General features: G+C 38.1%; 5 protein-coding genes across 5 annotated transcripts in view; 4 read left to right on the top strand and 1 right to left on the bottom strand.

Moving 5' to 3' along the window:
• The window catches only part of LOC132191094 (putative disease resistance RPP13-like protein 3), a 2,865-nt gene extending 611 nt beyond the window's left edge, over window positions 1-2,254 (bottom strand). Inside the window, exon 1 of the mRNA XM_059606107.1 lies at window positions 250-2,254. Coding sequence (XP_059462090.1) covers window positions 250-2,254 — 2,005 coding nt within the window. The remainder of the gene's footprint in view (window positions 1-249) is intronic.
• Window positions 2,255-3,043: 789 nt separating this feature from the next.
• On the top strand, window positions 3,044-5,880 carry LOC132191095 (putative disease resistance RPP13-like protein 3). The gene has a single exon (XM_059606108.1). The coding sequence runs from the start codon at window positions 3,044-3,046 to the stop codon at window positions 5,624-5,626; it is 2,583 nt and encodes an 860-aa protein (XP_059462091.1). The 3' UTR covers window positions 5,627-5,880.
• A 1,087-nt stretch (window positions 5,881-6,967) lies between these two features.
• Window positions 6,968-10,254, top strand: LOC132189216 (uncharacterized; the record flags this gene model as incomplete). The annotated part of the gene is given in 4 exon segments (XM_059603834.1): window positions 6,968-7,057; window positions 8,439-9,178; window positions 9,316-9,399; window positions 9,551-10,254. Coding segments are annotated over 3 exon segments (1,281 nt in total). The 3' UTR covers window positions 10,057-10,254.
• A 1,100-nt stretch (window positions 10,255-11,354) lies between these two features.
• On the top strand, window positions 11,355-15,629 carry LOC132189217 (uncharacterized). Its single transcript, XM_059603835.1, has 4 exons — window positions 11,355-11,522; window positions 13,564-14,304; window positions 14,411-14,494; window positions 15,321-15,629. The coding sequence occupies exons 2-4, from the start codon at window positions 13,614-13,616 to the stop codon at window positions 15,419-15,421; spliced, it is 876 nt and encodes a 291-aa protein (XP_059459818.1). The 5' UTR covers window positions 11,355-11,522; window positions 13,564-13,613; the 3' UTR covers window positions 15,422-15,629.
• Window positions 15,630-18,585: 2,956 nt separating this feature from the next.
• Window positions 18,586-23,097, top strand: LOC132189215 (catalase isozyme 1). The gene is made up of 8 exons (XM_059603833.1): window positions 18,586-18,729; window positions 18,953-19,049; window positions 20,260-20,537; window positions 20,977-21,753; window positions 21,923-22,012; window positions 22,381-22,448; window positions 22,585-22,678; window positions 22,809-23,097. Exons 1-8 carry the CDS (start codon window positions 18,715-18,717, stop codon window positions 22,866-22,868), a joined length of 1,479 nt encoding a protein of 492 aa, XP_059459816.1. The 5' UTR covers window positions 18,586-18,714; the 3' UTR covers window positions 22,869-23,097.
• The last annotated feature ends 1,312 nt before the right edge of the window (window positions 23,098-24,409 follow it).

The raw sequence follows: 24,409 nt of genomic DNA on the forward strand, positions 1-24,409 counted from the left end.
TTAAGCGCACAAGTCGTAACGTTAACTTGGTTAATGTCGATGGAAGCGACATTGAAAGACATCGATATTCACAACAATTTATAATTTTCAAAGTTTGAAGATGATGTAAATGGTGGAGGCTTTTTAAAACATCTACTACTTCGCTGTTGCTCTCGTCGGACGCAAACCACAATCCTAAGTTCCTTACATTAGTCATCCTGAGTGAACTTTGTGGCTTAGGGGATACAGTGGAAAGGACATGGAGGTTACATAGAGCTTCAGCGTCTGGGTCCAAATCGTTAGGTAAACTCACTGGCCCAGACACATACAGATTCCTTAAACATCGCAACTTCCATATCTCTGCTGGCAAACAATTCAGAAAAGTACCTTTCATGTTTAGTGTTTCTAGATTTATAAGTTTGCCAATGGAAGAAGGAATAGCTTTCAGTGCATCAGATTCTATACCCAGGTACCTCAAATGGATCAATTTTGTTATCACTGTGGGAATGGAGTAGAGATGTTCTTGCCCTAAATTAAGCACCCGACCCAACTTAAAGTTTTCGTGAACCCATTTCCATTGCTTCGGACCCAAGCCATATGTATCTTGGTTGAAAAAAAACAATGAACGAACACGTGTGGTGACAGGGGTATATTGATGCATAACATATGGTTCAATGGGAACCTGGAGGGAAACTCTGCGGGATGTGAACGGTGTCATAACGGTCGAAGCGGAATCGAAAAGTACCTGAAGAAATGTGTCTACTGCGCTCCATCGTATGCAGAGCTCTTGGACGAGATCATGGATGCGGCATGTCTTTGCTCCTCCATCAGTCCTTTTGCTAGCCACTTGGACCCAGCCTCGATCAATGAGCTTCTCCAAGTAGTCTTCAGCAACATCCTCTGGGTTGCGAGGGTGCTGTATGAAACCCTCCGCTACCCACAGCTTGATCAATAGCCTTACAGGGATCTCAAAGCCTTTTGGGAATACACAAAGATACAAAAGGCATGGTTTCAGGTTTCGGGGCAGTTGGAAGTAGCATAATTCCCGTATTTGTTTATTGGGGTTCCCATATACATGACCATTAAAATTCGCCCATGTTTCGTATTTATTCTCTTTGTATGCTAAAATGCCCGCTAATACCACAATTGAAAGAGGTAAACCTTTACAACTTTCCAAGATTTGTCTCCCAAGAGTTTCTAAATTGGTAGGACAACTTCCTCCTGGGAACACCCTCTTATTAAAGAGCTCCCAGCTTTCATCTTTGTTAAGTGCTGGGAGATGGTAAGGAGGTGTAAGACCTGCATGTGAAGCCATTTTTTCTATGTGACTGGTGATCAATATTCTGCTCCCATTCGAGTTATCTGGAAAAGCAGATCTTACCTCATACCAAAATTGAGTTCTCCAAATACCGTCCAAAACTACAAGATACCTCTTCCCTTGCAAGCATTTGAAGAGCTTGTTTTTTAGTTCATCCACACTCAAGTATTTGAACAGCTTCTTCCTTGTCAACTCATCTGATTTTGGCATCTCTGACTTTAAAATTTCAACCAACACCTCTCTGGTTCTGAAATTTTTAGAAATACACACAAACGCACGGAAATTAAAGTGACTCTTGATGTCAACATTATTGTAGATTTTTCGGGCAAGGGTGGTCTTGCCCGACCCACCTTCACCGAAGATTGAAACGACATCAAGCTGTGGATTCCCTTCCGTAAGCAGTTTCACCAAATTCGGCAAGAGAAAATTGAAGCCCACCACGCCATCTTCCTCGTCTTCTCTCCAACGTTTGTTCAGTAGTGCATTTGTCGCTGCATCTATGCTAGCTTCATCACTTTCAAAGCTGTCCTTTTCCATAATATTGTTGTAGATTTTGTTGATTTCTTTCTTTAGTTTTTCGATCCTCTTTGCAACATCATGAAGCAGTCCTACGTGGGTAGCATGATTAATATTGTCCGGCTTGTCCGTCTGTGTTGCGACGTTTAAGATGATTGTGTCGATAACATCCTCAGCCTCGTAAGCAACGTCCACGATTTTCCTCAACATTTCACTGCGGCTCAGTTTCTTCATGATCACCTGTTTCCCCTTGGAGTTATACTCCACCATTTCACGAGTACAGCTTCGTTTCCCCTCGGGTGTCTCGAGGAATATATTTATCAGAGTGAGCTCCCGATGAAGTGACTTGACTTGATCCTCCACTCCACCAAAGGAATTTGCTTCTTTTACCAGTAGCTGGGACAAGTGCTCTAGGAGGAAGTTAACAACAAAGTCGGCCATATTTGTGTATCTTCCCTCCCTTAAAATCTTTTAAAAACTGAGAAACATGGTGACTGGTGAGGGAAGGGAGGATGTAAGTTGTTTACCCTTCATTTCTTTTTTCTTCTTCTTAGGTGAGGTGGTTGTGGTTAGGGAAGAAAGACATTGGGAGAGAACGAACGGCGGAAGAAGTGGACGCAGTTCAGAAGACACGGACACGGCTGTTCTCGTTAAAGGTATTCAGAAAAAGTATGAAGAGAGACTTGTTGGGTGCCCAGAGAGACTAGCGAAAAGTGATATATTTAAAGGGACTCATGATCGAGCACCTAAGTGCAGTAGAGTCGTAGACTTTTGGTAGTAATTACGGTGGAGGCTTTTCTTTGGTAGGGAAGGGATTCGTAATTATTTACCCACCACTTCTTTCTTTTTTCTTTTTTGGGCACCCCCAACAACTCTGTATCTTTCTCTTTCTTAGCACCCCACAAGTCTTTCTTCATACTTTAACTGGAACAGCCACTTACAAAAAAGAAAATGAAAAAACTGGAACAGCCGTGACTTCTTTAGCTGAGTCTTTCTCCCCTAACCATTTCCACTTGAACCAACAAAAAGAGAACATAAAGAGAGAAAACAGTTTGTGAGCGGCTTTCCAAAGTAAAAACTAAAATGGGGTTTTACCGAACTTAATCAATCAGTTTCCTTTCATCCTCCCTTCTACATCTCTCTTTCCTCTCCCTCCCCTCACCTCTCCAAAAACATTTAGTAATTTGTGAGTTTGAAAGAGATTTACGGGAGCGAATATAAGCAAAAAAAATGGGAGACAATCCTGTTACTTTCCTCCTACAGTACTTGCCCGAGGTACTGGCGCAAGAAGCAAATTACCTTCGTGGAGTGGAGGAACAAGTCAATTCACTTCAAAGGGAGCTCAGTCTCATAAATATTTTCCTTGAGAACTCCGAAGGGAAACGGAACGAGCATGCAATAGTGAAGGAGGTAGTCAGGCAAATCAGAGACGTTGCTCACGAGGCTCACGATGTTATTGACACATTCATCCTCAGCGTTGCAAAGCACAAGAGGAGGAGCACGGTGGGGAAGATATTCTATAGCGTTACCCACGCAAATATGCTTCGTAATGTTGCAATGAAGATAGAAGCCATCAACAGGGAAATCAATCAAATCTTCAACAATAGAGAAAGGTACAACATTGAAAGAGCTGAAGGTAGAGAGCATGAAGCGGCGGAGGCACTGCACAGACGAAGGAGAGAAGTCGAGGAAGACTACGTGGTTGGCCTCACTGATAACTGGATGAAATTGGAGGAGAAACTTATTGGAGGGGATCCTAAGCTTGATGTGATTTCAATTATCGGCATGGGTGGGTTGGGGAAGACAACTCTTTCTAGGAAAATCTACAATTCTTCTCCGGTCAGGAAGGTCTTTGATTGCCATGTATGGGTGTATGTATCTCAAGATTTCCAAACGAGGGAATTGTTGGTTAAAATTTTGAAGGAGATGCAAATACCAGAGGAGTTGAGAAGGAGGCTCAAATACTTGAGAGAGGATAAATTAAAAAAGAACTTGTTCGAATACTTGCAAGGAAAGAAGTACTTTGTAGTCATGGATGACATCTGGAGTGCTGAAGTTTTGAATGAGGTAAGATCTGTTTTTCCCGATAACTGTAATGGAAGTAGAATATTGATCACCAGCCGCAATAAAAAAGTGACTCTAGATATACACGGTTCTTCTGACCCCTACCTTCTCCCATTTCTTAAAGAAGATGAAAGCTGGAAACTTTTTCTTAACAAAGTGTTCCATGGAGGACATTGTCCTCCAGAGTTAGAAGCTTTGGGAAGACAAATGGTAAAAAGTTGTGGTGGCTTACCACTTTCCATTGTAGTATTAGGAGGGCTTTTAGCAAATAAAGAGAAGACACACCGAATATGGTTCAAATTATTTGGCAATGTAAAATGGCATCTTAAAGAATGCAAAGACATCCTGGCCTTAAGCTACACCCACCTGCCTCGACACTTAAAACCATGCTTTTTGTATCTTGGTGTAGATTCAAAAGACTTTGAGATTCCTGTAAAACAACTGACCAACCTGTGGATAGCTGAGGGTTTCATACCACACACTCACAGTATGGACCCAAAGGATGTTGCCGAAGACTACTTTGAGCAGCTCATCGATCGAAGTTTGGTCCAAGTGGCTAGCTTAAAGACTGATGGTGGAGTAAAGACATGTCGTATCCATGATCTTCTGCGAGACTTCTGCATGACTGAGAGTTTAGAAGAGAAGTTTCTTGAGGTTCTTGATGTTAAGCATTTATCGGCAAACAAATCCCGCAGACTTTCCATCCAAGGTAGCATTGATCCATATATTTCTTCAAACCCCTCTCACCCTACATTTGTCCGTTCTTTGTTGTTTCATGGCGATGATACATATGGTGGCTTTGATCCAAACCACTGGGAATGGGTCCACGAAAACTTCAAGTTAGTTCGGGTGCTTAGTTTCAAGCATGTAAATCTCTATTCCATTCCCACAATGATAGCAAAATTGATCCATTTAAGGTACTTGGGTATAGAATCTGATGCACTGAAAGTTATTCCAGCTTCCATTTGTAACCTTGTGAATTTAGAAACACTTGACATGAGAGGTACTTCTCTCAATCATCTACCAAAAGGGATATGGAAGTTGCGACATCTAAGAAATCTGTATATGTCTGGGCCAGTGAGTTTACCCGACAATTTGAACCCAGACGTTAAAGCTATGTGGAACCTCCAAGTTCTTTCCACTATATCGCTTGACCTGCAAAATATGCCTCTCATTGCCCCTACTATAAGGAAATTAGGAATATGGTTTGCATCCAACGAGAGCAACTGTGGGGCAATAGATGTTTTGGCAAGCCTTTCCGGGTTAGCTTCTCTTCAAACATTGAAAATTATAAATTGTTCAGAAGGTCATAGATTTCCGAGTTCATTTCCATCGACAATTACCAAGATTACATTACGAGAAGTATATTTAGGAATGGGTGGCGGCATGACAGTGCTCGGGCAACTTCCTAGTCTTCACGTTCTGAAACTACGAAGTTGCTTCCTCTCTGACCCTGAAGTCAATACAGGATGCCCTCCCGGACTCGAAGTTGTCCCAAATTCGTTTCCAGTACTCGAAGTTCTGAATTTGGAAGAATTGGAAATTGAAAAATGGGAGCAGGGGATAGGCGCAATGCCACGCCTCATGTGTTTGGTTATCAAAGAATGCAATGAGTTGAAAATGCTCCCTCCGGAACTATCAAGTTTGAATGCCTTGCGAGAAGTGGAGGTGTCCCGGAGCAATCCAGATTTGATAATGTTGCTTCATCCGTTGCAAAGGAATCTTGGGTTTAATCTACTCATCAAATAATCCTAGTAGATGTCTGGTAACTTCATCCGGGGAGCCAGCAATCTGGTATACTTTCTCTTTGAGTTTTGCAGCTGTTGCTGTATGCTGTAGCCTGTAGGAGTGATGATATTTCATTTGTTTAAAGCTTCTTTTGAGGTTCTGGTGTGATTAGGACTGGTGTATTAGCTTCCTGATTGGTGTTTTCAGAACCCAGTTTTTACTGGTGTGTTGTAAAATTTGGTTGGTTTTAGTAAAGATTCTTATTCATCGAAAAAACAAAATCCTCTCTGCTTTAATGAAAGGGTTCCTACCAAAAACAAAACGGAATGAAAATTTAAATAAATTTTCAATAATCTAGCTTCCATTTGATGTTCAAGTATCATCTTATAGCTCAGATGGAAAGAATGTAACATGTACAAGACTTTTCAAACACGATTCTTCCTATCTTTTTAACTTCTACTTTTCCCTTAAATGGATGTATAAATCTTGTGACGAGATCTTCTCCTGTTTATCTGTCGATAAAGATGTCGGAGGTTCTTATTGTTTGAAAGATATGGAGTTTTGTAGGATACTACACTTTCAGTAAATTGGTAGGAACCGCTGCTCAATTTGTGAAACGGTAATTTTTGAAATACTCAAGAGGGCAGAGCATTTAAGTTACTCTTCAATTTAGATTTTGGATTTAGAATTAATGTGTAAATTATAAATGAGGCTTGTCAAAAATTCCATCGAAGCCAATAATATGATTTGGGCCATTTGGCCATCAAAACATATGTTTGGCATTTGGCTATATTCCCTTCAATTCATTGCTCGCTACACTTTTTTGAAGCCCATTGCGTCCAAGTAGAAGGCCAAATTTAGCTATGAGGCTTCCTTTGGCATTTGAGAAGTGTAGACGATGGTATCTTTTGCTTTTATTTATTTTTTCGAGGTAGAAGGTAGTGTCATTGGCATTTGGCAGGACTTACAATTTAACATGGAATTCCAAGGGTTTATATACAAGTACCAATGTATATGGATGGGGATGGGGATTTCCAAAGTGGATTTTGGCCAGAAATTGTCGAAAGAATTATTTTACAAATAATAATTAATTTTTTTTTTAAAAAAAAAAAAAATCATATATTAGTAAATTATCTTAAAAATTATATGTGACAATATTTTACGGTGGACCATGTTGGTGGAGATTTATTACTATTAGCTGCCCAAATTTTTAAAATATCTTAAAAATTATATGTGGCTCACCAATCCGGACAGCCCAGGTGCAAGACCTGCTTGACCAGAAGAGAAGAGGTGAAGCAGCGGCCTTTTCATCCCCATTATATATTGAAACCAAGCAGCTGAAAAACCTTCGTGTATGTGTAGTTGTATACCTCCTCCACTCGAGGCAACATTCACCCTTTTCAAATCACTCGCTCGCTGTGGTCGGTTGCAAAAGGCTGCGGTGCCTGAAGTGTAATTCTTCTATCCAAATCTTTTATCTCTACACCCTCTCTCTCTCTCTCTCTCTCTATCTCTCACACACACACACCCACTAACACAAAAGCAGACATAAATTGAAAATTTTACAATTTCTCCGCATAGAATTAGAATGGGTCGGCGTTTGTTCTCCGATATTTAAGGTAGAGCACACTACTGGTGGTCTGTCGAGTCGAATTCTTGAATACGAGTTCTGGAGAAACTTGTAGCATTGTTCTTTAAGTTAGAATTTTATTTTATTTTATTTTTAATTTTTCTAAATGACCCAGTTGACTGGAACACAGTTTGAGCACGACCTAGTTTGAAGTTTGAAACTGTGTCGATATTTCATCTCTGGGTCATACGATTGAGAGATATTACTGGGGTATTGTTACTAGGGCATCCACTCAATTTGGTACTTTCTCCCATTGCTGTTTTGTTCTATTTTTTGGGGCCAAATTTTGGGGGAAATCTTTTGGGTATGTGTGACGAAACATGTGAAGTTGCTGAATGGTATTGGGTTTTAATGTATTCATTGTTCGGCCTTTCAATTGGTAAAGATTGAATGTTTATTGCAGATTAGGGTTTCACTAATAGCAACATTGAAAAAGATTAATCGGTATATTTGTTTATGTGGTTTAGGGATTTTTTTTGTTTGTTTTGTTTTTGATTTGAAAAAGTGTTGTTATGTGATATGTGAAAAAAATTATTGTGTTTTGAAGAGAGTTTCGTGTTGTTGGCTGTTTGTTGATGATTTTGTTTTTAGAACCAAAAACAGAAGACAGAAAATAAAGATTTGAACTAACATAGCCAATATATCAGAGTGACTATTAGCTGTAATTAGTTGGACCATTTTGGGTGTATCCTTTCCCATCTTTTCTTTCTTTTATTTCATGACAGGCTATTGTAATAGTTAGCCGTATTTACAACAACAGAACACAACATGAAGTTGGTGAGTTGCATTAGACAAAGCTCCAGATCTTATCCCCATTCTCCATGTTGCACACGTTACCAACCATGTTTTTGGTTTTGTGTTTTGTGTTTTGTGTTTTTTCTTTTTTTTTTAACGTGAGATTTGTGTTATTTACTGGTTTTGTATGCTCGGTCCTCATATCACTATCAGTGAATCTTGCCGTTAGTATTTAAGTTGTGCAGCAGAAGAAAAAGTGTTAACATTTTACTAGATCTAAATCCTATTATACCTTCTGTTAATGTGATACTAATATGGGTGTCTTGGTGGCACCATAGCATATGTAGGGAATCCATTGGTATCCATGTAGAAACTATATATATCTCATTTAGACTACCTTCTTGGTCATGTACTTGTGTAGTCCATAGCAGTCTGATGTACAATCTTCTTGTACTTTTGCCTCTGCAGCCAAGCCCTTGAAGGATTATTCCCAAGTCGTGTTCTTCTGGTTCCATAAATGATAGACTCTAATCTTGAAAGCAATGGGCTAGGAAACTCTGGGACTGGTTTGCCTGTGTGCCATAAACAATCACCAATTCCCACGACGAAGGTAGCTTTGATAGATGTGCAGAACGATAGCAGGAGCTTAATCCATAATGAACCAGAGAGTTGGGTTCTAGGACTTAGTGCTGATGCTGTTAAGGTTTCTGGGGCTGAGGGACTTACCCCTGAGTGCCCAATAAACCCCTGTTACCACAAGTCCTGGAGAAGTAATGGTGCAAATGAACATCTCACACATTCTTGTAGGAATTCTGATTCAGAACTAGGCAAGAGAAAAGTTCAAGAGACGTCTAACAAAAAATCTGATTTTCTAAAGTTGAGAAAATATTTCCACAATCGGCCAGAACTACCCCAACTACATCCGGAAGAGGAGGAAAGAACTACATCTGTTGTACCTGCATCTGCACCAACTCCTCCAGCTTCTACGTTAACGTTTTCCACAAATAGACCATCAGTTCCTATTTCTCTCGAAAAGCCTGGTAGTGGTTTGCCAGCTGCTGAATCCAATCACCTTCAGCTTACTTATGAGTCTGAGGTTCCTCATTCAGCTGACTCTAAAGGAAGCACTGATCAGGAAAGAAAAGAACGGTTCCCTCAGAAGCCTCAGAAGCATTGTTATGAGTATGATCAGAGGGATTACATCCACAGTAAGACACTGTAGTCTTGTGGTGCTGCTTTAAGACATTATCTGTTCTATGTTTTTATTTTTTACATTTGAGAGTACCGAAACTGTTTTATCTTTTTCCTTTTTTTTTTTGTTTTTTTTTTTCCGTGATTTTATCAGTGTTGCGTCGTTTATCTAGTGTTGAGCTTAGCAGATGTGCCGTCAAGTTAGAGAAAAGATCAATCCAGCTATCAGTTGAGGAAGGTAGGTTTCTCAATTTACAGCAACATTTTGTTACTATAATTCTTTTGAAAATGGAAATATATAATTATTTCAAAACTTGTTTGTATCACAAAAGGAATGAACTTAAATGTTACTATAAGATCTTATACATGATATCTCCATGATATCTCAGCTGCAAAGAAGGCTCTAGCACCAAATCAGACCAAAAAGACCAAGATTGGGAAAGCAATTAGAACTAGAGCATCTGGTCGTCTGAGGGAGTATATTCCTGTTAAGAAAGATCCTAACAAAGGGAAGGTGGTTTTTGATCTTACTGGTGACCCAGCTGGTCCAAAAATACCTGGAGCTGGAGCACTTTGTTCATGGGGTCCTCCTAGCAGGGGAGTTAAGTTTAGGATTGCACCACCTGATTATGACCCAACTACCAAGAAGGATGATGGAAAGGGTAAAATCCTTGCAATCAGTGAAGGCATTCTGCCTGATTTTCGCAATGCTGCCGAAAATGATGGTGGAAAGGGCAAAGCCCCTGCGACTATTGAGGGCATACCACCTGATTTCGAACTAATTGCTAAGAAGGATGCCGCAAAGAGCAAACAGGTGGTCTCAATTGTTTCCAGAGCAAAGAGGATCAGAAAGAAGCCCAAGTGGCAGTTGTCATGGTCTGATGATATTGGGTAAATTGGACAATGTTTTGATAATACTTGTTCTGCAATTTAAATGATATGGATTGACATGCTGATGTTGTTGAACATTAGTTTTTTGGTGGGATGTTCAACATCTATTTGGCAGTTGGATGTATTTGTATTTGAAGTTTGTTTTAACAAGAATATGTTAGATGTATTTTGCCATGCCCGATGTATGTGGCATTTTGATATATTGGATATATTTGCATGATTAAACAGAGAAATGTAGCAATTTGCAGTTTGCAGTTTGATGATATATGGCATTTTGCTATACTGGATGTATTTGCAATTTTGCACGCCTAAGTAATTACATATTGTTTTGTACCAATTGGTTGGCTAGAACCTTCTGACTCAAGCAACATGCTTGTGAATGGTTCTTTCATTACAATATGAGAGAGAAGACTTTTTAAAGAGGAAAAAAATTTTGTTCAGTCAAGGCATCCTTCTTAAGCTTATATAGAATCAAGACTTGACTCGAGTCCATCATCAACGTACAATTTTTTTTTTTTTGAAGAGTCCATGGTCAACTTGAAGTTGGGTACTTTGTGTGGCTGTAATTTAGGCCCTTGGATCACGGAATAGGATATTCCCCATTTCATTTAAAATGGAGAAGAGTCCATTTGACAAAAAAATTGAGATAAAATTGTTCCAATTTTGTCCTAATTTTAACATTTTTTTGCCTAACCAGATTTAAAATGGAGAAGATTCTATTTCTTATGCCCTACTTAAAATTGTGATTTTCTCAATCCAGGATCTGATTTGGAAAGAAAATGTAGAAGGTGGTGTGTCTTTTGTTTTTCCTCCTTTTTTCAGGATTTATATAAGGCAACAATTGATGTGATTAAATTTTAGTAAAAATTATGTATATAATAAAAGGAAAATACTAGATATTATTTTAGTGTTCTCCTTGTGTCCTTACAATTGTGATGTGGCTTTTAAAATCATTAATAGATTAAAAGTTAATAATGATAATTTCAAATTTAAAAATAATTTTAAAAGCAACAGCACAATTGGAAGGATATCAGGAGAACACTAGAAGAATATCTAGCATTTTTCATAATAAAATCTTAAAAAATTATGCCAGGCAATATTTTACAAGAAATGCTAGGGAGCTAAATAAATGAATCCAAAAAAAATTTCAAACTGATGTGACAAGAATTTTTAAATTAAAAAAAAAAAAAAAAACTTAATTTTTTCTCTCTTCTCTACCACATAAGTTTTAAAAAAAATTTAGGATTATTTGTTTAGCCCGTAGGAGCACCACTTCTCATATTTTACAGCGGAGTGGACCCTTCCACTAAACCAAGTTGGAAAAACCTTCACGCCTCCGTTGGAGCCAACATTTCCCCTTTTCAAAATTCCACATTTCCTCTTTTCAAACAAACAAATCTCAAAATCTCTCTCTCTCTCGTGCGCGCTCGCTCGCCGCCGTCGGTTGCAAAAGCCCGCGGTGCTTGAAGTGTAATTCTTCTATCCAAATCTTTATTTCTAGTAATTTTCTTCTTTGAAGATTTTATTCTTCTGATTTTCCACAATCATGTTACACCTTCTCTCTCTCTCTCTCTCTCTCTCTCTCACACACACACACGCACAATCAAACACATACAAAAACAGACATAAATTGAAATTCATGGTGTCTTCGTTTAGAATTAGTATGGGTTGGTGTTTGTTCTCCAATACTTAAAGGTGGAGCACACTACTGGTGCTGTATTGACTCGATTTCTTGAATAGTGCGTTCTGGAGAGACTTGTAGCATTGTTTTTTAAGTTAGAATTCATATGTTTTTTGTTTTCTCAATAACCCAGTTGACTGGAACACAGTTTGAGTACTACCTCGTTTGGAGTTTGAAACTTAGATCTGTGTCGATATCTCATCTTTGTGTCATACAATTGGGAGATATTACTGGGTATCGTTATTAGGGCAACCACTCAACTTGGTCCTTTCTCTCTGTGCTGTTTTGTTCTATTTTTAGGGGCCAATTGTGGGGAAAATCTTGTGGGTATGTGTGAGGAAACATGTGATGTTGCTTAATGGTATTGGTTTTTAGTGTATTCATTCTTAGGCATTTCAATTGGAAACTTTTGAAAGCGTGAATGTATTACGGGTTAGTGTTTAACTAATTATGACATTGAAAAATATTAATATATCATACTGGTGTTGAGCACTTATTTTTCGCTACCCGTTCACATAGTACAAGCCCATCAAATCAAAAAGATTAACCTAAATGGTGCCACAATTTTGGCCTGGAACGTTAACAAGAAAAAGCTAGAATGTTTCTATCAACAAGTATGGCCAAAGGAGAGTCAACACATTCTACTGTTAGATGCCCATAACCCAGTTGATGACCTAGCCTATTTGGGTTCTGGTCGATCACTCATCCCATGCTATACTCCAGAGGATTGATTACCCAACCTATTTGAGCCCTGTTTGATCACTCATCACATGCTACACTTTGAGGATTGCCGACCCAACCTATTTGGGCCGGGGCAATCACCTATCCTATATTTTACCCGAGAGTCGACAACCCAGCCTATTTGGGCTTATACTTGAATGGTCAACGACTCAGCCTATTTGGGCCCTGGTCGATTACCCCATTCTATACGTTCCCCGGGAGGGGCCCTAGTTGATCGACGACCCAGCCTATTTGGGCTTTGGTCGATCACCCACCCTATACTATGGCATGAAAGGCAAATGGCTCAACTGGTATTTCACCACAAAATTGTGGAGAATAAAGGGATGGACTCAAACAGGCCTTTTAGGATTTTGGGCTCGAGTTCTTATTGCAAGCTACAGTGTCATGGTAGCTATTAGATATCTTAGCTGGCGCGAGTGTCGGGCTTGACTCCCTCTCTCGTAAATTAATCCTGGCCCACAAGGTTGTCCATTTGCCACATGGACAACAACCGAAAAGAGCCCCCACAAGTGGCCTAGCAAATTATTAGCTGTAATTAGTTGGCCCATTTTGGGTGTATCCTTTCCCATACTTCTTTCTTTTTATTTCATGAAAGATTATTCAAATGGTTAGCTGTAACTAGTGACTGAATTTACAAGAGCAGAACACAACATGAGGTTGGAGAGTTGCATTAGACAAAGCTCCAGATCTTATCCCCATTCCCCAAGTTGCACACGTTACAAAGCAATTTTTTTTGTTGGGTTTGGCGGGTTTAAATTTATGTTATTTACTGTTTAAGTATGTACTTTCCTCATATCGTTATCAGTGAATCATGCTGTTAGTAATTCAAATTGTGTAGCAGAGTGTCAATTTCATGAGGTATAAATCCTATTATTCCATTTGTTAATGTGATATCAATGTCTGTGATGGTTGGCACCATAGCATATGCAGGGAACCTATTGATATCTGTATAGAATCTTTTATCTCATTTATACTAGCGTCTTGGTCATGTACTGGTGTAGTCCATATCAGTCTGATGTACGAAGTACCTTGATTGCAAGGGCATCCTTATTGATTTCATATTTCTTCTTGCTCTTTTTGCCTCTGTAGCCAAGTCCTTCAAGGATTATTCCCTAGCCAAAGTTCCGCTGGCTCTACAAATGATAAACACTAATCTCAAAAACAATGCGCTAGGAAATGTTGGGTTACCTGTGTGTCATAAACAATCACCAATTGGCAGGAAGAAGGTAGCTTTGAGAGATGTGCAGAATGATAGCAGGAGCTTAATCCATAATGATCCAGAGAGTTGCGTTCTAGGACTTAGTACCGATGCTGTTAAGGTTTCTGGGACTGAGAGACTTACCCCTGAGTGCCCTTCAAACCCCTGTTACCACCAGTCCTGGAGAAGTAATGATGCAGATGAACATGTCACACATGCTGGTAGGAATTTTGGTTCAGAGCTAGGCAAGAGAAGAGTTCAAGAGGCATCTAACAAAAAATCTGATTTTCTAAAGTTGAGAAAATATTTCCACAATAAGCCAGAACTACCGCAACAACATCCTGAAGAGAAGGAAAGAAATACATCTGGTGTACCTGCATCTGCACCAGCTCCTTCAGCTTCTGTGATAACGTTTTCCCCAGATAGACCATCAGTTCCTATTTCTCTCGCAAACCCTTGTAGTGGTTTGCCAGCTGCTGAGTTCAATTGCCTTCAGCTTACTTCTGAGTCTGACATTCCGCAATTCACTGATTCTAAGGGGAACACTGATCAAGAAAGGAAAGAACAATTCCTTCATCTGCAGAAGCCTCAGAAGCACTGTTATGAGTATGATCAGAGGGACTACATTCATTGTAAGACTGTCTACTGGTGCTGCTTTAAGATGTTACCTGTTCTATGTTCTTATTTTTTAAATTCAAGAGTACTGAGACTGTTTTTTGTTGTTTGTGATTTTATCAGTGTTTCGTCATTTATCTCCTGTTGAGCTTAACAGATGTGCCGTCGAGTTGGAGAAAAGATCAATCCAGCTATCAGTTGAGGAAGGTAGGTTTCTCAATTTACAGCAAAATTTGATTACTACAATTCTTCCAATAAAGAAATGTCTAAATATTGATTCAAAAGCTTGTTTGTATCACAAAGGGTATGAACTCAGATGTTACTATAAGATCTTGTACATGATATCTCAGTGTGGAACTTTTTTTTTGTCCTTTTTTGCTGCTGCATTTGTATGTCTATGCATGTTTCTTTATACATATGCATTACTGTGGGTGTATATGAAATCAGCCTGGAGCCTTAAATAGTACCAAGTTCACTGTACACTGCAAGTTATATAGGAAAGAGGCCTTTGAATTGAAATCCTTTTCTTGCATGAGTGCTACCTCTAAGTACCTAGCTTTTATCTGGCTACTTCTAGTCGAGGGTAAATAATGTAACTCTAAATATTCAGTGAGGACACTTTTGTCTGCATTACGTTAATTAGGTATTTGATTCATGGAAGTCTTGTGTACATATGGAGTGTTAACATAGGGATGTTTATTTATAGGTACAATTTTTTTTCCTCGGGAATTACAATTCCTTTACAAATTGTATGTTGCCTTGAGTTGCCTATCTTTTATCTAAAGGAGGTAGCATTTTAAACATCTTTCTGTAGAATAACTTTATTTCCAAGATTGTTAAGACTACAGCCTCATACGGCTGTTTTTGTTCTTCTCTTTCTATTTATTTATTTATTTTATTTTTTTATCCCATATGATATTTGATTTTACAAAATATTTTGTTAATTAAGTTTTATTGTGACTTGCTTGCTGAGTTTAGTAATCCATTGTAATTGGATGATTGTAACTCCAATTCACTGTGTTCCTCCGCGCAGCAAAAGAGATTAAAAGGATGACGGCTCTAAATATATTTGTGAAGTCTTCCCTTACAAACAATCCCTTGCAATCATTTCCACAAGTTCAGACCAAAGAGTGAAAAGCAATTGGATACAAATGTGTTAGTGTTTCAGATTTTGCAGATGACCCATGTTCGCGAATCTGCCTCAATTCCTTCATTTATCCTTCCATTTTTTGGGTTGGCCTGACAAGAATCTACCTCCTCCATGGTAGCTCTGCCAGGTGCTACTGTAAGCCTGTTGTTTAGGAATTTATATATCAATTGTAATTTTTCTTCTCTTGCTTTTTGTGATAGAATTATTGAGGGCATTGGTAGTGTTATCAATAGCACTTATTATTTTTTGGTGAATGAATGTATCAATATCATTTTCATCTCTGTTTAAATGAATATTTCCAAGTCTCAATAAAAACACTTTTACGAATTTTCAAAATTATGGGTTTTAAAATACTATTGAGACTGAAAACTGAGCCAGCCCACTTAGCTAAGTCAATTAGAAATGACTTTCATGTTTCTCAAAAAAAAAAAAAAAAAAAAAAAGAAATGACTTTCATGGCTGATTCCCAAAAGCATTTGTTACAAATACTGCAGTGGCCGTAAGTTCGTAAAACCTCGAAGGTGGCTGGTAGAACTAATGAAAAACATTATTTTCTCTTTTTACACCTTGTGGCCCGTGGGCGCGAATTTGATCCAATTCTTTTAGAAAGGCCCGGCCCGGGCCTTTCCTCTTCCTTTGTATTGAATAGAGAAGAAAAAAAAAACGGTAAGCGGATGCTGGCCCTGCAATCTTCGAGACCATGAGATCCGAATGCAAATGATTGGAGACACCAACAGCCTCTACATCAATGCATGGACAAACTATACTAATAAGGTTGTCTTATTGCAAAGCCTGTTTGGACTTCACCTACTCGGTGGACAAATCCTCCGACAGTTTGAACAAGGCTAGTAATACTTGAACAAGCTCTCACATGAAACTGTCCTATTACCATGTAATAAAACACAACCCTATTAAACAAAATGCCCGTCCCAAAATTATATAGGCTGCTCTATTGCAGAACCTACCTAAGATTTTACCTATTCAAACACATGTTTGGACATATGGAACAAGACAAAACAGACGAGATTAGACAAACTTTCACATAAACAATAATACATAATTATACATAATGTCCGTCCCAAAATCATATATGAAGAAATCATCTCGTAGGCATTATAGGGAAACAGTGTAAAACATAAACAATAAGTCAAAGAAACTTTAGAGTCAACTAGACATGTAAGGGACCTCTCAGCTCCAAATCAGCCCAACAAAAAGTTCTAAAATTGGCTTTCGAAAGTGGTTATATACTATATAATTCATTAGTAGGACCCTCTGGAAATATAGGATTGCTCTGGTTGTGACATTATATTACATTGACCCATTTATCAAAACATTCTTTTCTATTTGCTTCCAATGATTAGCCTGTAACCCAGTTGCCATGGCAAACATTTTCCTTCTCATGGGCACCTACCAAACTTGTAGACCCACCTGCTCTTCTTCTTTATTCATTTTTTTATTATTATTATTTCCCTCTTCAAATACCACCAATTGCTTACTCGCCCCCACCAAGCTTCCCCACCCATGAAAAGTCCAACTTCTTAAAATCCCAGCGCCACAAGCCATGCAGCGACGTGTTAGATTTTCATGGTTTCAATGGGTAGGACGAAGTTGTTGAAAAGGACTCCCTTTCCTACCTTTCCCACACAAATTCCGCATTTTTCTCGTTCTTCCATACAAGATAGCATTTTCGTGATACAAATGCATCCATGCATGTTGATCTTTTAACATCCTTTTCTAAATGGAAAATATTTCGGGTATAATGACTTTTAGTACATCATCTTTCACCAAACTATCGTGGAACACGTTAGGTGCAAATAAATTTAATTGTTTAATAGTTATCTTGGTAAGTGCCATGTAGACTTACAAACTATCAAACTGATGTGTCAATTCACGTGCTACGTCAGCCATATTAAGTTTAAGAATAAACTTCTTTTACTCCTTAAAAGCCAAGCATTTTTCAATATCTCCCTAAACTTTAAGAATTTGCAATATGAGGTTCTAATCTTTCAACCACTTTCAATTATTCTTATTTGTTAGGATTTAACGATAAATTTCTAATGGAAGAAACAAAAATGACCAAAATACTCATTTATAAACAAAAATAATAATAATAATAATAATAATAATAATAATAAAAGAAACAAATGGGAAATGTGACCATGGGTTGTCCTTTTTTCAAAATTTCAATTTTTTTTAAGGGCATAGTTGTATTTTTGTAAAATTTATCATGGTAGAATAGAAATTTTACATGCTAGCTGTTTAAGTTAACAAAAAAAGTAAACAATATGGTGATTAAATGTAATTGAGAGATCAGAACCCTACATTGCAAATTTGTAAAGTTTAAAAGGACATTGAAAAAAATTTAATTTAGAGTTAACAAGTAAAGTTTTTCTTAAATTTAATTATTTAACGACTTGCCTAATAAGTGTCACTTCACGTCAATTTATAAAAAAAAGTATAATACTCCTATTATCACTCTTTCTTATTATTATAATTGTTTATATTAGAGAATTTACGAGGTCCCCAAACAATGTTGTTGTACCTGAATTTGGTTGATAGTTGACGTAGCAAAACTCCGACCAATAAACCATTTATTTGTCCTAATTTATTAAGACCGAATAAAAAAAACAAAAATGAGATGGGCCCAGAAGTCAGTCTCGTGGCTAAGCTCACCTGAGCGGCCCATTCGAATCTTATCGGCATATTTCAGCTTTCACACGCACTTTTCTCTCTAATTCGTAAAAATCCAAAACCACAAAACGGCTTGTCGAAAGCATATCGGATTTCTGGCTTTCTGCTTTGAGCACACGTCTCAAGGCCTCTCTCTGCAAACGTGGCATCATTGCAGTGGTCCATGTCAAGTGGTTATAAATAAAATAAATAATAGGAAACCACCAAAACCAGGATAAGGTACAATCTCTCTCGGTGCCTGACGTTCTCAAATATTTAATTCATTTCTACAAATATTGGCAAATGGCAACCCCATTATTAAAAAAAAAAAAAAATCCCTTTTGAATATGGTGGGGATTTGTCGGTTCGTGGAGAAAAATAGACAAAGCGTGAGATTGCTTTGTACTCTTATCGTATCGGGCCGCATTTTTTCGTTGATAAACATGAACCCAACATGGAGAAATGGAAAAGAAAAAGAGCATAAAAGCGCGAGCCTCGGACTTCTCTATAAATATTCCCAACCCACCAAACAACGCTCTCTGATTTCCATACCAATTGACTGTCAAACAGAACCTTCTCTCTTTCTCTCTCTCTTTCGCCTAGCGCCATGGATCCCTACAAGGTACTCCATCTTGGGTTCGATTTTGAATCCTATTTCATCGTCGTTTGATAGCTTTGGAATCCTTTTTTTTTTTTTGTAATTCTTCTGTGCTTGAATTTGGTTCCTTTTTAAAAAGTTAGTTCGTTTTATCGTTTTGGGTATTGATTTTGTTGGATAATAATGTTTTTGGTTAGCTGAGAGCTTTTGCTGAATTTGGTGTTTTGTGTGTTTTCTATGGGTGCAGTACCGTCCCTCAAGCGCTTACAATTCACCCTTCTGGACTACCAACTCCGGTGCTCCGGTTTGGAACAACAACGCGTCCTTGACCGTTGGATCCAGAGGTATTTTGGCTGTGATTTGTGTTAGTTTTTCTGAATGGTTGACGTGGCAATTGTTGTTGTTATGAAGATTATCATAATAATTATCTATTGAGAGTTGGAATGCTTGATTGCAGTTATTTTGTGATGAATTTTTTCTTGGATTGAAATTTTTGAATCCACTTCAATTGGGTTTTCAAATATAAATAGAATATTCCTTCTGGTGCCCGTGAAATTGGCTGCTTTTTCATCTTCACTATCATTTCCATACTAATATTTTCTCATTATTATTGTTGTTGTGGTTGTTGTAACTGTCGCTGCGGTATTTGTTAATTTTTTATGGTCACTTTTGGCAATACTTGGGTGTTGGGTTTCCTACGATGGATATATTCAACTTTTTCCAGATAAGATACTGATTTGTAGATCGAAGTTAAAACGTTCTTTTGAATTTCAGACCATAATTGGACCAAGCATCACCATAGAATGTCTTATGTTTTGAAAATTTTGACCTTAATGAACTGGGTATTTTTGGGTTTGTTTTATTGGCAGATTTCCAAAGTTGACTATTAACTTTAGGTATAATGCTTCACACCAGCTCATTTGATCCTCAATGGAGTTCTTATTGTTCTTCTTGGGGGTGTCACGACATTCACAGTAGTAACTCTGCATTCCAATGCTTTTTATTATTATCTTGGTTTCTTCATTCTTGGTTATTTTTAGTGTGCGCCTTGTATGTATTTCACCCTTGTATTTCTCATTACTTTTCGTAAAAAGAAAAAAGATAAGGGTTGGTGTGGCTATCTGCATAAGAGAGTATTGGCTTCAGATTTAAGGACTTGCACAGATGAGGTTAGATGAAAAGAATGAGTTTGCACAGATAAGGACTTGCATAATATTCTAACAGTTCTGATAGAGAAGTCGTGCTGCTTTATAGATTTGGATGGAGCACAATGGAAAAATTTGATTTATGTCGTGTTAGGATATGGCTTTTTCCAGGTTGACATACCCTTTTTGTTTAGTCTTGGGAATTTATTTCTGTATTATTTTGTTCTCAAAAGGCGTGAGAGAAAAATATAATAAAAAATAGAGTCTTAACTTTTTTATTTTTTTAAAGGGAAGAATCTAGTAGCAACATAATTTGAGTCTTTCAGGTTTTTTTTTTTTTTTTTGGTTCTGCTTAAACAAATGGAGTTGAGAAGCTGTATTTTGGATTTGAAATATGTGTGTTTCACAGGTCCAATTCTACTCGAGGACTATCATCTGGTGGAGAAGCTTGCACAGTTTGATAGGGAGCGGATCCCAGAACGTGTTGTACATGCTAGGGGAGCCAGTGCGAAGGGGTTCTTTGAGGTCACCCATGATATATCTCACCTTACATGTGCTGATTTCCTGCGAGCCCCTGGGGCTCAGACACCTGTGATTGTCCGTTTCTCCACTGTTATCCATGAGCGTGGTAGCCCTGAAACCTTGAGGGATCCTCGTGGTTTTGCAGTGAAGTTTTACACCAGAGAGGTGAGGGTTCATTCAATATTGGATTATATCAATGCGGTGACTTTATTGGATATGTTTCTAGTGAAGATATCAATAGCTTTTTTTTTTGGGGGGGGGGTGATTTGATGGAGATATGTTTGATGATGAATGTAGCAGCCCCTCAAGGGGGCTCTGGTGACAAAATACGAACAGCCACTGATTACAGCACCATTGTACTAGTTTTCATCTCAAAAGTTTCTTTTGGGCTGATGTGTGTTTTTATGTGGCTGCAATAAATGGTTTTTTAAAAGCATATTCAATTTTTTTTTAAGAAAATGTTTCGAGTTTTATCTAGATGCAAAAATTTTCGTGTTGCTAGTGGTTTTTGTATTTTTTATTTTATTTCGCATTATCTGTGAAGGTTAATGGGCTTTCAAGTTCCCTTTTTGTTCATATCTTGACCTTTTTTTTGTGTGCTCAGGGTAATTTTGATCTTGTCGGAAACAATTTCCCTGTATTTTTTGTCCGAGATGGTATGAAATTTCCAGACATGGTCCATGCTCTCAAACCCAACCCCAAGTCTCACATCCAGGAGAACTGGAGGATTCTTGACTTCTTCTCTCACCATCCAGAAAGTTTACACATGTTTACCTTCCTATTTGATGATCTGGGTGTTCCACAAGATTACAGGCACATGGAGGGTGCAGGTGTTAACACCTATACGCTAATCAACAAGGCTGGTAAAGTGCATTATGTGAAATTCCACTGGAAACCCACTTGTGGAGTCAAGTGTTTGTTGGAGGATGAGGCTATTAAAATTGGAGGAGCTAATCATAGCCATGCTACGAAGGATCTCTATGACTCAATTGGAGCTGGCAACTATCCTGAGTGGAAACTGTACATCCAGACAATTGACCCTGACCATGAGGACAAATTTGACTTTGACCCACTTGATGTGACCAAAACCTGGCCTGAGGACATTTTGCCCCTGCAGCCAGTTGGCCGCTTGGTCTTGAACAAGAACATTGACAACTTCTTCGCCGAGAATGAACAACTTGCATTTTGCCCTTCCATTGTGGTTCCTGGTGTGTACTACTCAGATGACAAGTTGCTCCAGACTCGGATCTTTTCCTATTCTGATACTCAGAGGCACCGTCTTGGACCAAACTACCTGCAGCTCCCAGCTAATGCTCCCAAGTGTGCTCACCACAACAATCACCATGAGGGTTTCATGAATTTCATGCACAGGGATGAGGAGGTACTTAAGCTGGTTACTGCATTTTTTAGTCTATAAGACTTGTATGCAACCATAGTGACTTATACCCATGAATGGTGTAAGATGCTATGATGGTATCACAATTTTATGCTTGTTAATTTCTGTATATATATATTTTTTCCTGATTAGACATTATGATGCTAACTTTTAGGTCAATTACTTCCCCTCGAGATATGACCCTGTTCGTCACGCTGAGAGATTCCCCGTTCCTCCTGTTGTCCTCAATGGAAGGCGTGAGAAGGTAAGTTTCCATCAATTGCATCTGCCTTTTGTCTAAATTTAACTTTGGCATATGGGGTTGTTGAATGTGTTCACTGATGATGGTCACAATTGTGTGAGCCTTGCGCATTTGTTTGTTGGGCTCTGCTGTTACCTTGATGAGATCATCTAACTCTAACAGTACAGCTAGTGCTTGGTCTTCTTAATAGCATTATGAGAAACATGAAAAGAAAAGAAAATCGCATTTCCTTCTCCTCCTTTCCTCAACTAGCAGGAAAGTTGGATATTTTTTTATTTCCCAAATTTGACCGTATAAGTTTAGATAGTATGATAAATAAAACATGGAAACATTTGTATAGGAGTTCACACTGAATTTGTTGATTAATGCAGTGCATGATTGAGAAGGAGAACAACTTTAAACAACCAGGAGAGAGATACAGATCCTGGGCACCAGACAGGTACCTGCGGTCCTCCATTGTTTTTACTATAAATATAAATAAATTTATGGATGACATATACGGGTGCCAATAGATATTCTTTTAACTAAAAATAAATATTGTTTCTTTCGCATCTCTCTCATGATCTTTTTTCCAGACAAGAGCGCTATATTTGCCGATGGATTGATGCTTTATCGGACCCCCGTGTCACCCACGAGATCCGCAGCATCTGGGTCTCATACTGGTCTCAGGCAAGTCTCTCTCTCTGTTGCTTCAAAAATTATAGCTGTGATAATTGAAAGCTCACAATTTGAATGGGTAATATTCAATGAATTTGTGATATTTTTGCTGATTTGATGTTGCTGCTGGCATTTGCTACAGGCTGACAAATCTTTGGGTCAGAAGCTAGCATCTCGTCTTAATGTGAGGCCAACCATGTGAAGGGTGATGTAAGCTGGATGTTTTGACTTGAAGAGTGGAGTAAGAAAGACTAAATGTGAGAGGATACCAGTCATTTGGAAGGACAAATCTGTGTTAATCCTATTAGCTGTGTAATATCATATACTCAACTTGCATGCTGTGTGACTCGTTGACCTGATGTTTCAATCTAATAAAATGCCGGTTTATGTGCAAGTTTTATAAATATTTCTTGATTTTGTTTGCACCGTCATTTCCTTGTCTAGTCTATGGTTGGGCTGCCGCCGAGTAATATTTGATGCTGAATATTCAAAGTAGGGTGGCAACAAGCAATTCATGTTTGTGTAAGAATTCAGGTCACGTCGAAATATGAGTAAAAGAGTATATAGATAAGTCATAACTCTACTAATTTAATTAAATAAATTATACTATTTAATCTTAATTTACTAATTTTGTGTTTGGCTTGTATTTGGTTTGCAAGTCATGTCAAAAATTATTATCCTCAAGTGTCGTGTTGGGTTTGGGTTATACCAAATCACGAGTGTAAGACTATATAAGCTAATTCTAATTTGACCTATTTAATTAAATAAGTTAGAATACTCAATTTTATTTCGTTAATTTCATATTGAGTTCGTATTAAATTTTCAGATCGTATAAAAAATTGTCGGTTTTAAAGTGGCTCTTATTGTAGGAAGTTATATGAGGACTAGGTGTTCACATGGATTGGCATCCGAGGCCCAATTCACAATTAGGAAATGTGTTCATAGTAGACTTGCTTTGCAGGCTACGTGATGAGCTACAGCTTCGAAGCTTTTGCCTTGGGAGATAAACATAATGAAGGAGTCAAGGACTTTGAAGTTGCTTTATATTAATTGATGGCCGAAAGTGTTCGAAGCGGAATCGGATAAATTATGAGCTGATTTTTTCTTCAATCACCATTAGTTCTCTTTATTTCCTGGGTGGTTCAAAGCCCATACTAGAGAGACGATACCATATATTCCGAGCGAAATGAGCTATTTTTAAAAGCGGGTGAAGGTAATCACTTTCATGTTTGGGCCTCAACGTTGGGTTAAGGAAAATTTCCTAATGAAATATGTTCTTAGAGCTTATGATTTAAGAAACACATTCAATCTCTATTAAAAGAGAATAATTTTAATAACGACATGGTGTAAGCCTAGTCCTCTACATCCTTTAATGGAGAGATACTACGTGAGTTTGGAACACAATATTAAAAATGAACGTCCACTATTTTGGTAGGGATGACTAGTCAGTCACCGTCCAAATTTGGCTAAGATGACATACAGTCATCCCACTATTCTGACAATAGTGGTCACTCGACTACCCCACATAACCAGAAAGGGTGGCTGCATGACCACCTTATTGTTATAAGAGGAAGGGATCGTCTTGTTTAATGGAAAAAGATGGTGCTCCATCTCTTTCCCATACAGGGGATTGTTTGGACAGTAAGAAAAAGATGATGGAATTTCTAATTCGACTGCGTAGGAGCCGTGTCAATATGAAAAGGTCTTCAATTATTGTACGGCGAATCTTTTTTATTTTATTTC

Source organism: Corylus avellana, chromosome ca8 (assembly GCF_901000735.1).
Source record: "Corylus avellana chromosome ca8, CavTom2PMs-1.0".
NCBI classification, from domain to species: domain Eukaryota; kingdom Viridiplantae; phylum Streptophyta; class Magnoliopsida; order Fagales; family Betulaceae; genus Corylus; species Corylus avellana.

Excerpts from the sequence above, each read along its gene's own strand:
- LOC132191095 (XM_059606108.1), top strand. The coding sequence starts at position 3,044 with ATGGGAGACAATCCTGTTACTTTCCTCCTACAGTACTTGCCCGAGGTA.
- LOC132189217 (XM_059603835.1), top strand. The coding sequence starts at position 13,614 with ATGATAAACACTAATCTCAAAAACAATGCGCTAGGAAATGTTGGGTTA. Across the intron at positions 14,305-14,410 it reads TCAGAGGGACTACATTCATT|TGTTTCGTCATTTATCTCCT; the intron begins GTAAGACTGTCT and ends TGATTTTATCAG. Across the intron at positions 14,495-15,320 it reads CCAGCTATCAGTTGAGGAAG|CAAAAGAGATTAAAAGGATG; the intron begins GTAGGTTTCTCA and ends TCCTCCGCGCAG.
- LOC132189215 (XM_059603833.1), top strand. Across the intron at positions 21,754-21,922 it reads TCATGCACAGGGATGAGGAG|GTCAATTACTTCCCCTCGAG; the intron begins GTACTTAAGCTG and ends GCTAACTTTTAG. Across the intron at positions 22,013-22,380 it reads TCAATGGAAGGCGTGAGAAG|TGCATGATTGAGAAGGAGAA; the intron begins GTAAGTTTCCAT and ends TGATTAATGCAG.